We start from the raw sequence: 12,037 nt of genomic DNA, 5'->3' as shown, positions 1-12,037 counted from the left end.
AAAAAAAAAAAAAAAAAAAATCAAAAAAGACACGACATACACTTTTTTTTTTTTTTTTTTTTTTTGAGACAGAGTCTGGCTTTGTCGCCCAGGCTGGAGTGCAGTGGCGTGATCTTGGCTCACTGCAAGCTTCACCTCCTGGGTTCATGCCATTCTCCTGCCTCAGCCTCCTGAGTAGCTGGGACTACGAGTAGCTGGGACCATAGGCGCCCGCCTCCACACCCGGCTAATTTTTTGTATTTTTACTAGAGATGGGGTTTCACCGTGTTAGCCAGGATGGTCCCCATCTCTTGATCTCGTGATCCACCCGCCTCGGCCTCCCAAAGTGCTGGGATTACAGGCGGGAGCCACTGCGCCCGGCCATCCACTTTTAAATATATACAATTTTTATTTGTCAATTATACCTCAGTAAGGCTGGAAGAAAAATCAACCAACCATAAATGTGAAGGGTTTATTTCTAAACTCTTATTTCTGTTCCATTAATCCATCTGTTTATATCAATTCCCACACCATACTGTCTTGATTACTGTGTCTTTGCAGTAAGTTTTGAAATCAGGAAGTGTGACTACTCCAACTTTGTTCTTTTTAAAAAATTGTTTTGTCTATTTCTGAGTCCCTTGTATTTCCATGTGAATTTTAGGATACAATGGTCAATTTCTGCAAAGAAGCCAGCTGGGAATACGATGGATATTTGTATATTGCTGTAATATTCAGCAACCTTGCTAAGCTTGTTTATTAGTTCTCTAGTAATAATGTTTTCTGTTTTTTTAGTACATTCCTTAAGATTTTCTATATACAAGATTATATCATCTGAAACAGAGATATTTTTACTTCCTTTTCCCATCTGCATGTCTTTTTTTCTTTTCCTTGCCTTATTGTCCTGGGCAGAACTTTCAAAATAATGTTGAATAAAGGTAGCAGGATTGAACATCTTTGTCTTGTTCTTGACTTAGGAGAAAATATTCAGTCTTTCACCATTAAGGATGGTTATTTGTTGTGGATTTTACATAGATGTCTTTTATCAGGTTGAGGAAATTGTCTTCTAATTCTAGTTGTTGAATTTTTTTTCTATTTTTTAATCATGAAAGGGTACCGGATTTTGTGAATTATTTTTCTGCGTCTGTTGAGGTAATCATGTGTGTTTTCTATTCTATTAATATCACATTGATTAATTCTCATACATCGATCAACCTTGCATTTCTTGAATAAATCCAGCTTGGCTGTGATGTATAGTCCTTTTCATATGCTGCTGGATTCAGTTTGCCGGCATTTTGTTTGAGCCTATAGCCGAGGAATGTTGGACAGCAGTTGTTTTGCAATGTCTTTGTCTACTTTTGGTATCAGGGTAATATTGACCTCATAAAACAAGTGGGGGAGCACTTCCTGTTTCTTTTTTTTAGAGGAGTTTGTGAATAGGTGTTAACTTTTTCTCCAGTGAAGCCACAGATTTTCTTTAAGGGAAGCTGCTTTTTTTCATGTCAGATGGGTAATGTGCCCACGTGGTAACAAGGTTCAAGGGGTCACATCTCACATATATGTGTGAACACCCAATCATCATGCTTATGAACTACAAAAGGTTCAAGGGAAGCTTGCTTTTAATTAGTAATTAAATCTCTTTACTTATTGTAATTCTATTCAGACTTTGTATTTCTTTTTGACTTAGTTTCATTAGCGTCTTTCTAGGAATTTGTTCATTTCATTTAGGTTATCTAATCTGTTGGCATTCACTTGTTCATAATATTCCCTCATGATCCTTTATGTTCCTGTAAGGTCAGTAGGAATGTCTCTTCTTTCATTTTTGATTCAAGTAATTTGAGTCTTTTCTTATTGTTGATCAGTCTGAAGTTTTGTCAATTTGTTGATTACCTTAGTCCATTTTCTGTTACTATACAAAATACCACAGAATGGTTAATTTATAACAAAAGAAATTTATGTCTTGTAGGTGTGGAGGCTGGGAAGTTTAAGAGCATCACACTGGCATCTGATCAGGGTCTTCTTGTTGCTTCATAACATGGCAAGAGGGCAAGAACATGTCAGCTTAGGTCTCTCTGGTCTTATAAACCCATCAGTCCCATCATGGGGGCCCCATCCTGATGACCTTATCTAATCCTAATTACTTTCCAAAGGCCTCACCTCCAATCGACATAGGAATTTGAGGAACACAGTCAAACCATAGCATTGATTTTTTAAAAAATGATCAACTTTTGTTATTATTTTCTCTATTGTTTTTCTATTTTCTGTTTAATTACTGTTCAACTCTTTATTGTGTCCTTACTTTGGCTTGTTTTGTGTTTAGATTGATCTTCTTTTTGTAGTTTCTTAAGGTGGAAAGTCAGGTTGATTTGAGACTTTTTTCCTTAACATAGATTTCCCACTGTGCACTGCTTTGGTTGCATCTCATGTTTTGCAATGTTGTTTTAATTCTTCTCAAGATGTTTTCTAATTTCCACTGAGATTTCTTCTTTGACCCACTTGTTATTCAAGAGTACATTGTTTAATTTCCACATAATTGTGAATTTCTAAGCTTCATTATTGAATTCTAATTTTATTCTATTGTGCTTGGAAAACATACTTTGTACGATTCAACCTTTTACATTTCAGATTTGTTTTATGGTCTTTCATATGGTCCATCCTAAAAAATGTTCCATGTGCTTTAGAAAAATGTCTATTCCTTTCTTATTAAGTGGAATGCTTAATAGATGTCTTTTAGGTTTAGGTGGTTTAAGTGTTGTTCAAGTCTTCTGTTTTCTTGTTGACATTTTGCCTAGTTGCTCTATCCATTATTGAAAGTTATGTTATCCATTATATAAAGGATATATTGAAGTCTCCAACTATTCTTGTTTTATTGTATATTTCTTCTTTCAACTGTGTTAGTTTTTGCTTCATGAATTGTGCAGCTTTGTTGTTAGGTACATATATGTTTATAATTGTAATATTTTCCTGGTAGATTGGCCTTTTCTGTCATTATAAAATGTTTATTTCTAGCAATTTTCTTTTGTTTTAAAGTCTGTTTATCTGGTATTAGTAAAGTCAGTTTTCTTATATCTACTGTTTGCATAATATGCAAAACAGGAAAAAAATGCCTGGGATATATCATGCATATATATGATATACATGAGCTGAATAATTCATAATGTATATTTAAATTAATTATAAATGCAGGCATCCTACATATCCTGTTCACTTTGCTGTTGAGGTATAAAATAGAACAATCTTACTGGTTCTAAGACTCAAACACAACTATTTCCTGCCTAAATATTTAATGAAAGAGTCATAATATATGCAAATATTTAACTACAAACACCTTATTAATAGCCCCAAACTGAAATATATCTAAATGTTTAATAATTGGGTATTAAATTATAAGACATCTATATATTGGAATATTAGAAAGCCCTTAATAATGTTGTGGAAGATTCTTCAATGACATGGAAAGATAGTCATGATATAGTCAATGAAAAAAGTAGGTTACAAATAGTATGTACGGTATAACTCCATTGTTATTAAAATATAATATATATGCAAAGAAAAATTACCCAAAGGTTAATGATTATCTCTGAATTTCAGCATTATGGGGGTTTTACTTTGTGCTTCCCCTCTCCCCCCTTGGATTTTTTATAATATGCATGTCTTTTTTTTAGCTAAGAAAAAAGAACAGTAAGTTAATTTTAAAGATCAAAATGTAATTTATGCCTATTAATTTGGCAAAGATTATTTAAAAAGACAATACACAGCATTGGTAAAGATTTGGGAGTAAGTGGGCATGCAAAAAATGTATGCTTCTAATGTTAGTATAAATAGCTACTAGTAGCTTCATTATAAACCTGGCAACATAAGCTGAAATCCTTAAAAACAGAGAAGTATTTTCAGTTCTAGGAATTAAGCAAATTATTTAGGGATGGATGCAAAAATGTCTACATAAACCCAAATGTCCATTTTAAAGTAATGATTAAATAAATTACATCTGTATGATTTAATACTGTGTATTAAAAATTACATTGCAGGATTCTTATTTGACATAGGTCAGTATGTTAAAGGCAGTGCACCAAGTTTTTTTTCCTTCTTTTTCAAAGCCTACAGCAGGTAGAAATTATGTAGCATGAAACATTGAGTTAATATGTAAAAGCTATCAGTTTCCTAGGGCTGCCCTGACAAATTACCACAAACTAGGTGACTTAAAACAACGGAAATTTATTCTTACAGTTCAGGTTAGAAACCAAATCAAGGTGTTGGCAAGATTGGTTCTTTCTGGAAGCTATGGAGAATGCTTCTTACCTCTCTCCTAGCTTCCGGTGGTTGCTGGCAATCCTTGGTGTTCCCTAGTTGTAGGAACATCCCTCTGGTCTCCTTTATCACAAAGCTGCCTTCCCAGTGTTTCTGAGTATCTTCTGCTCTTCTAAGGACACTAGTCATTGGATTTAGGGCCCACCCTAATCCCGCATGACTACAACTAATTACATTTGCCAAGACCCGATTTCCAAAGTAAGGCCACATTCTGAGGTTCTAGGTTGACATTAGTTTCTAAATGACACTACTCAACCCACTACATGTAAATAACATAGATATACAGAAGATTGAATATATTACTGACAATGTTTATCTCTGGGTAGTTTTAGTTTATGGATGATTTAAATATTTTTGTGCTTTTCTGAATTTTAAAATAAATGACTTATGTAGAGATTAAGTTCTAAGTTTATTGTATAAAGTGAATATTATGTGTAGTCAAAAATCATACTTGGCTGGGTGTGGTGGCTCATGCCTGTAATCCCAGCACTTTGGGAGGCCGAGATGGGTGGACTGCTTGAGCCCAGGAGTTTGAGATCAGCCTGGGGAACATGGCAAAACCCCATCTCTACAAAAAATAGAAAAATTAGCTGGCTGTGGTGATGCATGCTGTATTCTCAGCTACTCAGGAGACTGAGGTGGGAGGATTGCTTGAGACCAACAGGTCAAGGATGCAGTGGGCTGTGATCGCACCACTGCACTCCACCCTAGGTGAGGCAGAGCAAGACCGTGTCTTTAAAAAAAAAAAAAAAAACCACTCTTTTCTCTCACATAGCTCACAAAACACAGAATACATCATTTTATACATTGTATCTCTTCTCAAAAACGTCCAACATAGGCAATTCTTCCTCCAACACTGGAACAGACTACTATTCCTCTGGGTGAGTACTAGTATGAAGCAGTTGGTTTGTGTTTATATGTTATGTTGTACAAAAATGAAGAAAAGGTTTTCTAAACATTAAAGTGTAGTAGAATGTGTTCAGGTTAAATAAGTATGAGACTCCACTGTTTTAGTTTTGTAAATAAGAGGAAAAACTATTTTCTTTAATGTTTACAAAGGACACTACCAACAATGGCAATGAGTTAGGAAACACTCTTAAGACTAAGGGAAAAAAATAATTATTGATTTCCAAAATGGACTTCTTTAAAGAGGTGAGGTGTATCTCTGAGTATTTCTGAATTTTTTAAAAGTCCAAAAACTTAAGAAAATAATACTTAATGTTCAGCATGAGGTTGAGATTGGGCTGCAAAATTGAGGTTTAATAATTTGAATGCCCAAGAAGCAGCTTTTTCTTTTTTTGCAACCACCAATATCAACAATGAACAATATTAATAAAATTAAATCAAAATGAAAAATTGACAGCATTTAAGATACTGTGGATAAAATTATAGCCAATTTTTGTTTTAAAAATTCTTCCAAGGTACATTTTCCTTTTAAAGATTTACAACTATGGTGTCTTTCATAACTGGAATAAGATAAATTCTATATAAAATTCAATTTTAAAAAGTATTCTCATGTACAGAGGCTGACATCATGGGTAGTCAAAGAATATGTTTAATAAAAAATAATTAAACTTCCATTTGCTCTATAGAACATCATAGAAAGTAATTTAATAAATTACAAATGACTTTTTAAGACGTTTGCTCAACTACAGAAAGCAAATTTAGACTACACAAAACACAACTGGTAAATATTGCAAATGTCCAAAAGAAAGATTGGACTAAGACTTGAATCATAAAACCTGAAACAAGGTCTATAAATACAAGGCAATAACAGCTATAATTCCTTTAGTAACTACCAACACATACTTGGATATCCTTTCAACTGCAACTTTAGTATTATGTAATTCTACTGATTTTTTTTTTTCCTTATAACCCTTAACTTTACACAACCATATTTGCATGTGTTTTCTTAGCTGATAGCTGGACAACTTTTCCCCAATGAATATTAAATAGAAGTGTCTTGAAACCTAAGAGAATGTTTAAAGTTATGTTAGACTTAATGCTTTGAAAACTGTAATTGCCTTATTACATAGAAAGAGAATCACTAGGATGTTAACCAAATTTATTTGACCATAATTAGGAAAATACTTTCTCTCATAAATTTGATATAAATTAGATTTTAGTGACAAGATCTAGAGATTTTTTTTTCCTTTTTTTTTTTTTTTAATTGGGGAAAGGAAGGAATAAAGATCATGTGGGTAGAATTAGAGGGAGGAAGGGAAATGTGGTTGGTGTTGAAATACTCCACCGGCAAACTAAGTTAACTGTGTTTGAAAAACTTTGGCTATCTCATAGGTGTATTCTAGTTAAACAAAAGTGCAATACTGCAAAGGGAAGATAGTAAATATGTAATATATCATTTTCATGATGAAGAATTACTACCCACTTCTCCTGGATGGGCATTATAGAGACTATTGCTAAGACATTGCATAAAGGACTATCAATTCAAAGTACTATTTTGGGAAAATACAAAATCAATACAATCCCAATGGAACTTATATAATTTTGTAAATACATATAACACTGTCTCTCTAATAAGGGGTTATTTTACATACAGAAACATAATTTACTGGTAAAGGTCTTGGAAAACCTGATACAATTGCTTAACTCATGACAAAGCAACAGTTCTATCAAAACATACTGAAAGTATTTTTTCTGCAGGAGAGAACTGGGATACTTTTTCCCCCTAAATTTACGCCCTTGCAGACTTTACCACTAACTTATTTGAGTACCAGAAAAATGCTAACATATATCTCTCCTTAGAATGTCAATATTTTTATGTCCAATTCAGTACTAATTGTTTTAAATATGTATGATATATGAAGGTGAACCTGGACCTCTACCTTGTCAGAATAATAGCAGCTTTAGCAGGAGAAATTGTATCACAAATCAAATATCAGACAAATTTTACATGGTAAAGGATTCTATGAAATTGAACAGAAGCCTTGGGCTTCACTTTTGTGGTTTGTAGGTATAACTTGTACATCTTTTTGAGATTATTCAAAGTGCATTTTCAAAATGGGCAACTCAGTATATTTAATATAAACTGATAACCCAACACTGATTCTGGGCAACATTTAGTCTGCTTACACCTAGAAACTCAAAATGAATTTAGACTATCTGCATATTACTTTACCACTATTATCTGTTAATTCTGGAATATTTCCATGACATAAAACACAAATAGAAATCTACACAAAGAAAGCAAACAAACAATTTCTTTTACATGAAGTATGCTGTGTTGAAAGTTCTTTTCAGTGGCATTTCATGAGTTTGCCTTTTCTGAACCCTGGAAACAGACATTACTCATCTGAGACATGATTATTTCTAATAGGAGGCCAAACTTTGAAAAGTTAAAACTAAGTATGTCTATAGGGTGCCAAAGTCACATGACACATGATTATTTTATGACTTAATTTTACTGATATCTGAATTAAGCTCAGCAAAAAGCAAGTCATATTTCTTGCCAGATTAACATGATATATAGGATGTGTTTAAAAAACCCCTGAAAACAAGTATAGAATTAGAAACGAATGTAAACTTCCTAAACTAACTCAGCTGAGGTAACAGGTAGCCAGTTAAATTGGCTGATTGGGAAACTTATTTCTTCTTTAAAACATACTTGTACCTGAATTGGAAACATCAGCAGTGCATCACAACACTAGAGCATTTTCATGTAATTAAAGCAATGGATGGTGATGTAGATTCTACAGCTTTCATGACATTCATTAGCTGCCCAAATTATTGCTGAGTTTTGATCTGTAAATTATAGGTGTCAAGGAGGCTGTAAAACTATATTCAAATTAAATCAGTAATATGCATAAAGTATTCTGTGTTCACTGCAAATATATTAAATATACAACTCTTATTGAGCATAATTTTCATAAAATTAACCCCCAACAAAATTATAATGCCTTTTGTTGTAATTTTACACCTTTATGTATTTGATAGTACATACGAGTTCAGAAACTTATGAATCTTAAGAAATATTACATGCAAAATGTCTCTGAAAGCAGTTTGCACTTCTAAACAAATAACTGAAATGTTCGGTCAGTAAGTTATTGATGCACTCAACACTGGGGTATTTACAATTAACTATTAAAGAAAAAATCCAAAATCAGTTCATATTTTAAGTGCAGAGTCTGGGAATCAGTCTTCATTACTAGAATCTGAATCCTCAGATGACGATGATGTACTATCAGATCCAGATGAAGCATCAGCTTTCTCTGAACCCTCATCTGTGCTGTTTTCATTGAGAGGACTTGGTTCAGTTCCTCCTTTGTCTTCCTGATCTTTAATTCTGGAATCTTCTTCCTTTACTTCTACAGACTTAGACGAGCCTAAGTCACTGTTTTTGTTTTTGTTTTGTACATCAAAAGTATTGGACTGGGACAAAGTTGGAATATGAAGATTAAGGCCTGGAGTGAGAAGCATCCCTGGATAAAGTATATTAGATAGTAATAGTGGGTTAAGAGCTAATGGGTTGGCAGCTGCAGCTGTATTTAATGCAGCAGTAGAGGACGTGGAAGGAGAACTTGACACAGAGTTTTCTCCACCATTCTCTGAACTTTGGCTCTCTGTCCTTTCTTTTTTTCCTTCTGACTCCTTAGAGTCACTTCCCTTTTTGTCTTCTGTCCCAGATTCTGTAGGCTTTGTCAGGAGTCCTCCCATGCCCAATAGATTTGGTAATCCAGCCATTCCTGACAGCAGCATGGGGAACATAGCAGCCATGTTTTTAGCTTCTCCTCCAGAAGAAAGGCCAGTAGGCATTCCCATCAACCCTGCAGTTACTTGCAGTGACTGCAAGTTTTGTAGGTTTTGTTGTAAGGCCTGAAGAGTTGTGAGATCCACACCTGGAAGTAATCCATTGGCTAACAAAGGATTGCCTGAAACACTGGTGGCAGATGCAGCAGCTGCTGCTGCTGCTGTGGCCTTTGCAATTCCACTTTTAGGCCGTCTCCCCCGCCTGCTTACTTCCTCTCTCACCACGGGACCAGTGAGAATACGTTCATACATGCTTTCTGGAAGAAATCCCTGGAAGAAATATATATTCATTAATAATCCCTACATGAGAATAAAATAAAGAGCTATTAGCTTATCATACAAATAACCATGAAAAATAGGCAATTATTTATAAATTTATTCTGTACTGATATTAAATAATCAATTATAATAGCAATAACCTAATTCTATATAAGTGGTAGCTTCAAACAGCTCTTCCACTTTTCATTTTATCACAGAATAAGTGACTAAAGAGGTCTTTAGCCTTCCTCCATCCTGTAAAACATAAGATTGTAGTATAATTCTAGAAAATATAAGGTTCAAAAAAATTGTTTCATGGGTACTTCCATAACCCTTACATGTTTCACATCATCATTTGTTCTAGAAGACCAAAGAAGTGGCTCCCTTCTAATTGGAAAGAACAATAAAGAAGGAATAGACGAAGTGAAAGGTTAAAGTAAGATGCTTCATATGAATTATTTTGCTGCCACTTTGGGAATAAAGGAGATAGGGCCATGCTCAAAAGGATACTCAAAGGGGGTAAGATCACCTGCAGTAGCACTTGCAGATTGGGAACCATAAAGTCCAGGACAACAGAGAACAATCTATGCTACTTTCATGTAATTCTCCCATGATTTTCTGGGTCCCAGAACTCTTAGAAGTTTTAGGAGTTTAGAATGCCTGGACCAGCACTATCTAATAGAAATATAATGTAAGCCACATAGGTAACTTAAAATTTTATAGGAGCCACATTTAAAATACGTAAAATAGAAATAGGTGACATTAATTTTAGTAACACAGTCTATTTAATAGAACATAATCCAAATATTGTCACTTCAATATGTAATCTATAAAAATTGAGATACTTTACATTCTTTTTTTCCAACAAAGTCTTCAAAATCCAAAACCACTGTGTATTTTACAGTTAATTCACATTTCAAGTGCTCAACAGCCACATGTGCCTATTTGTGGCTACTGAGGGGCTACTGTTTGTGACAGTGCAGTTCTAGATAGTGGTTTAAGACAAGACTCATTTGACTATTGTTTAATTTTGTTTTGAATTGAACCAACTTATTTTTTCTCTTTACAAAGGCATCAGGGTTCATTGCAGAAAACACAACAACAACAAAAAAATCATCCATCAACTCATCATTCAGAGATAACCATGGCTAACATTTCAGTATGTGTTCTATTTTTTCCTTGTGCAATTATACACATTCTATAATTCCCCCCACCTTCCTTTCTGAAACAAAAAAAGTAGAATCACACCGAACTTAGTTTTATAGCCTGCCCTTTCCATTTGGACAGCTGTAAGAATAATATCTATTAATTATTGACCATTAGCATATGTGTAGGCTTTACTATCCCAAGAGCTTAAATACTGCTGCTTTTAATATACTGTGAACTTTTAATCCTTTTAGATGTTCTTCTAAGATCTAATTTATTTTATTTATTTTTTTTTGAGATGCAGTCTTGTCTCTGTTGCCCAAGCTGGAATGCAGTGGTGCGATATTGGCTCACTGCAACCTCTGTCTCCCGGGTTCAAGTGATTGTCCTGCCTCAGCCTCAGGTGGGACTACAGGTGCACAACACCATGCCTGGCTAATTTTTGTATTTTTAGTAGAGACGGGGTTTCTCTGATTTGGCCAGCTGGTCTTGAACTCCTGACCTCAGGTGATCCACCCGCCTTGGCCTCCCAAAGTGCTGGAATTACAGGGGTGAGCCACTGTACTAGGCCTAAGATATAATTTTTAAAATAGTTGCCTAGGCTGGGAATGGTGGCTCAGGCCTGTAATCCTAGCACTGTGGGAGGCTGAGGTGGGTGGATCACTTGAGGCCAGGGGTTCAAGACCAGCCTGGCCAACATGGCGAACTATCATCTCTACTAAAAATACAAAAATTAGCCAGGTGTGTTGGTGGCACCTGTTGTCTCAGTTACTTGGGAGGCTGAGGTATAAGAATCACTTGAACCCAGAAGGCAAAGGTTGAAGTGAGCCAAGATTGCGCCACTGCACTCCAGCCTGGGCAACAGAGAGAGATCCTGTCTAAAAAAAAAAAAAAAAAAATTGCACAGTTTTCCAGAATCTTAATGAACTATTAGTTTATTCTCAATTATCCTTACATATTTGCTCATATATTTGATTACTCTTTGTGGCATCATTCAAATGGTATCTTAGAGGTTAATGTAAAAACAAATAATTATTTATTGATTCTCTGTTCTAACCTGAGAAGCATCTGAGAAATTTGCAACATGTACTGCAAAATAAAAATTGAGAACTGAAAAATGTTGTCACAAGTTCATGGAATATTTTATTAATTACAATTAATCTAAGATATAATTGAATGGCACCTAATTTGAAAATAATGTATAAGTATTCATAAAATACTCACAGATTGCTTAACAACATCTCCCCATTCAGGAGCTACTCCATATTCTGAATTTTCTTTTAGGAATCTACATAAATCTTTCAAAGGGGGAGCAAATGCACCTCCAACCTGTAAATTAGAAACAGATTGTTAAATACTAAAACACTATTACACAGAAAACTCTTGCTTGCTTTTATTCTATGCTCTAGAGTTTATTTCCTTAAAATACATATTTTTTGAACCACCTTAGATAATCTTTATGATTATATTAAAAAGGGCCACCACGACCCATATGGACTACTGATGTAATATATAAATATGTGATAATGTAAATTTTAAATGTTTTAAGTAGAATAACTAGAACAGTAAAATGAATAACTAC

At 34.4% G+C, this 12,037-nt stretch overlaps 1 protein-coding gene, 1 long non-coding RNA gene and 1 other non-coding gene across 17 annotated transcripts in view; 1 reads left to right on the top strand and 2 right to left on the bottom strand.

The window, feature by feature from the left end:
* Nucleotides 1–79: 79 nt before the first annotated feature.
* LOC112428924 (uncharacterized) overlaps nucleotides 80–12,037 on the top strand; it is a 47,225-nt gene continuing 35,267 nt past the window's right edge. For 5 of the 6 annotated variants that reach the window (XR_011616465.1, XR_011616464.1, XR_011616462.1 and 2 more), the window contains exon 1: nucleotides 9,320–10,468. This is a non-coding gene — a long non-coding RNA (uncharacterized lncRNA). Of the gene's footprint in view, nucleotides 5,166–9,319; nucleotides 10,469–12,037 lie in introns of those variants that run through there. The other variant, XR_011616463.1, reaches the window with a different exon arrangement.
* On the bottom strand, nucleotides 1,477–1,579 carry LOC112428928 (small nucleolar RNA U13). The gene has a single exon (XR_003021008.1). It is a non-coding gene; the product is annotated as a small nucleolar RNA U13 (small nucleolar RNA).
* LOC105494102 (chromodomain helicase DNA binding protein 9) overlaps nucleotides 5,822–12,037 on the bottom strand; it is a 276,902-nt gene continuing 270,686 nt past the window's right edge. For 6 of the 10 annotated variants that reach the window (XM_011762222.3, XM_071084529.1, XM_071084531.1 and 3 more), the window contains exons 38-39: nucleotides 11,680–11,784; nucleotides 6,427–9,321 (exon numbers count right to left, since the gene is read on the bottom strand). In XM_011762222.3, the coding sequence (XP_011760524.1) occupies nucleotides 8,437–9,321; nucleotides 11,680–11,784 (990 nt within the window). In that variant the 3' untranslated portion in view covers nucleotides 6,427–8,436. Of the gene's footprint in view, nucleotides 9,322–11,679; nucleotides 11,785–12,037 lie in introns of all 10 variants that reach the window. The other 4 variants (XM_024796634.2, XM_011762227.2, XM_011762228.3 and 1 more) reach the window with 1 other exon arrangement.

The sequence above is a fragment of the Macaca nemestrina genome, chromosome 18 (assembly GCF_043159975.1).
Source record: "Macaca nemestrina isolate mMacNem1 chromosome 18, mMacNem.hap1, whole genome shotgun sequence".
NCBI classification, from domain to species: Eukaryota; Metazoa; Chordata; class Mammalia; order Primates; family Cercopithecidae; genus Macaca; species Macaca nemestrina.
Note: the sequence above shows the minus strand (reverse complement) of the source record. Positions and strands in the feature narration are given on the sequence as shown.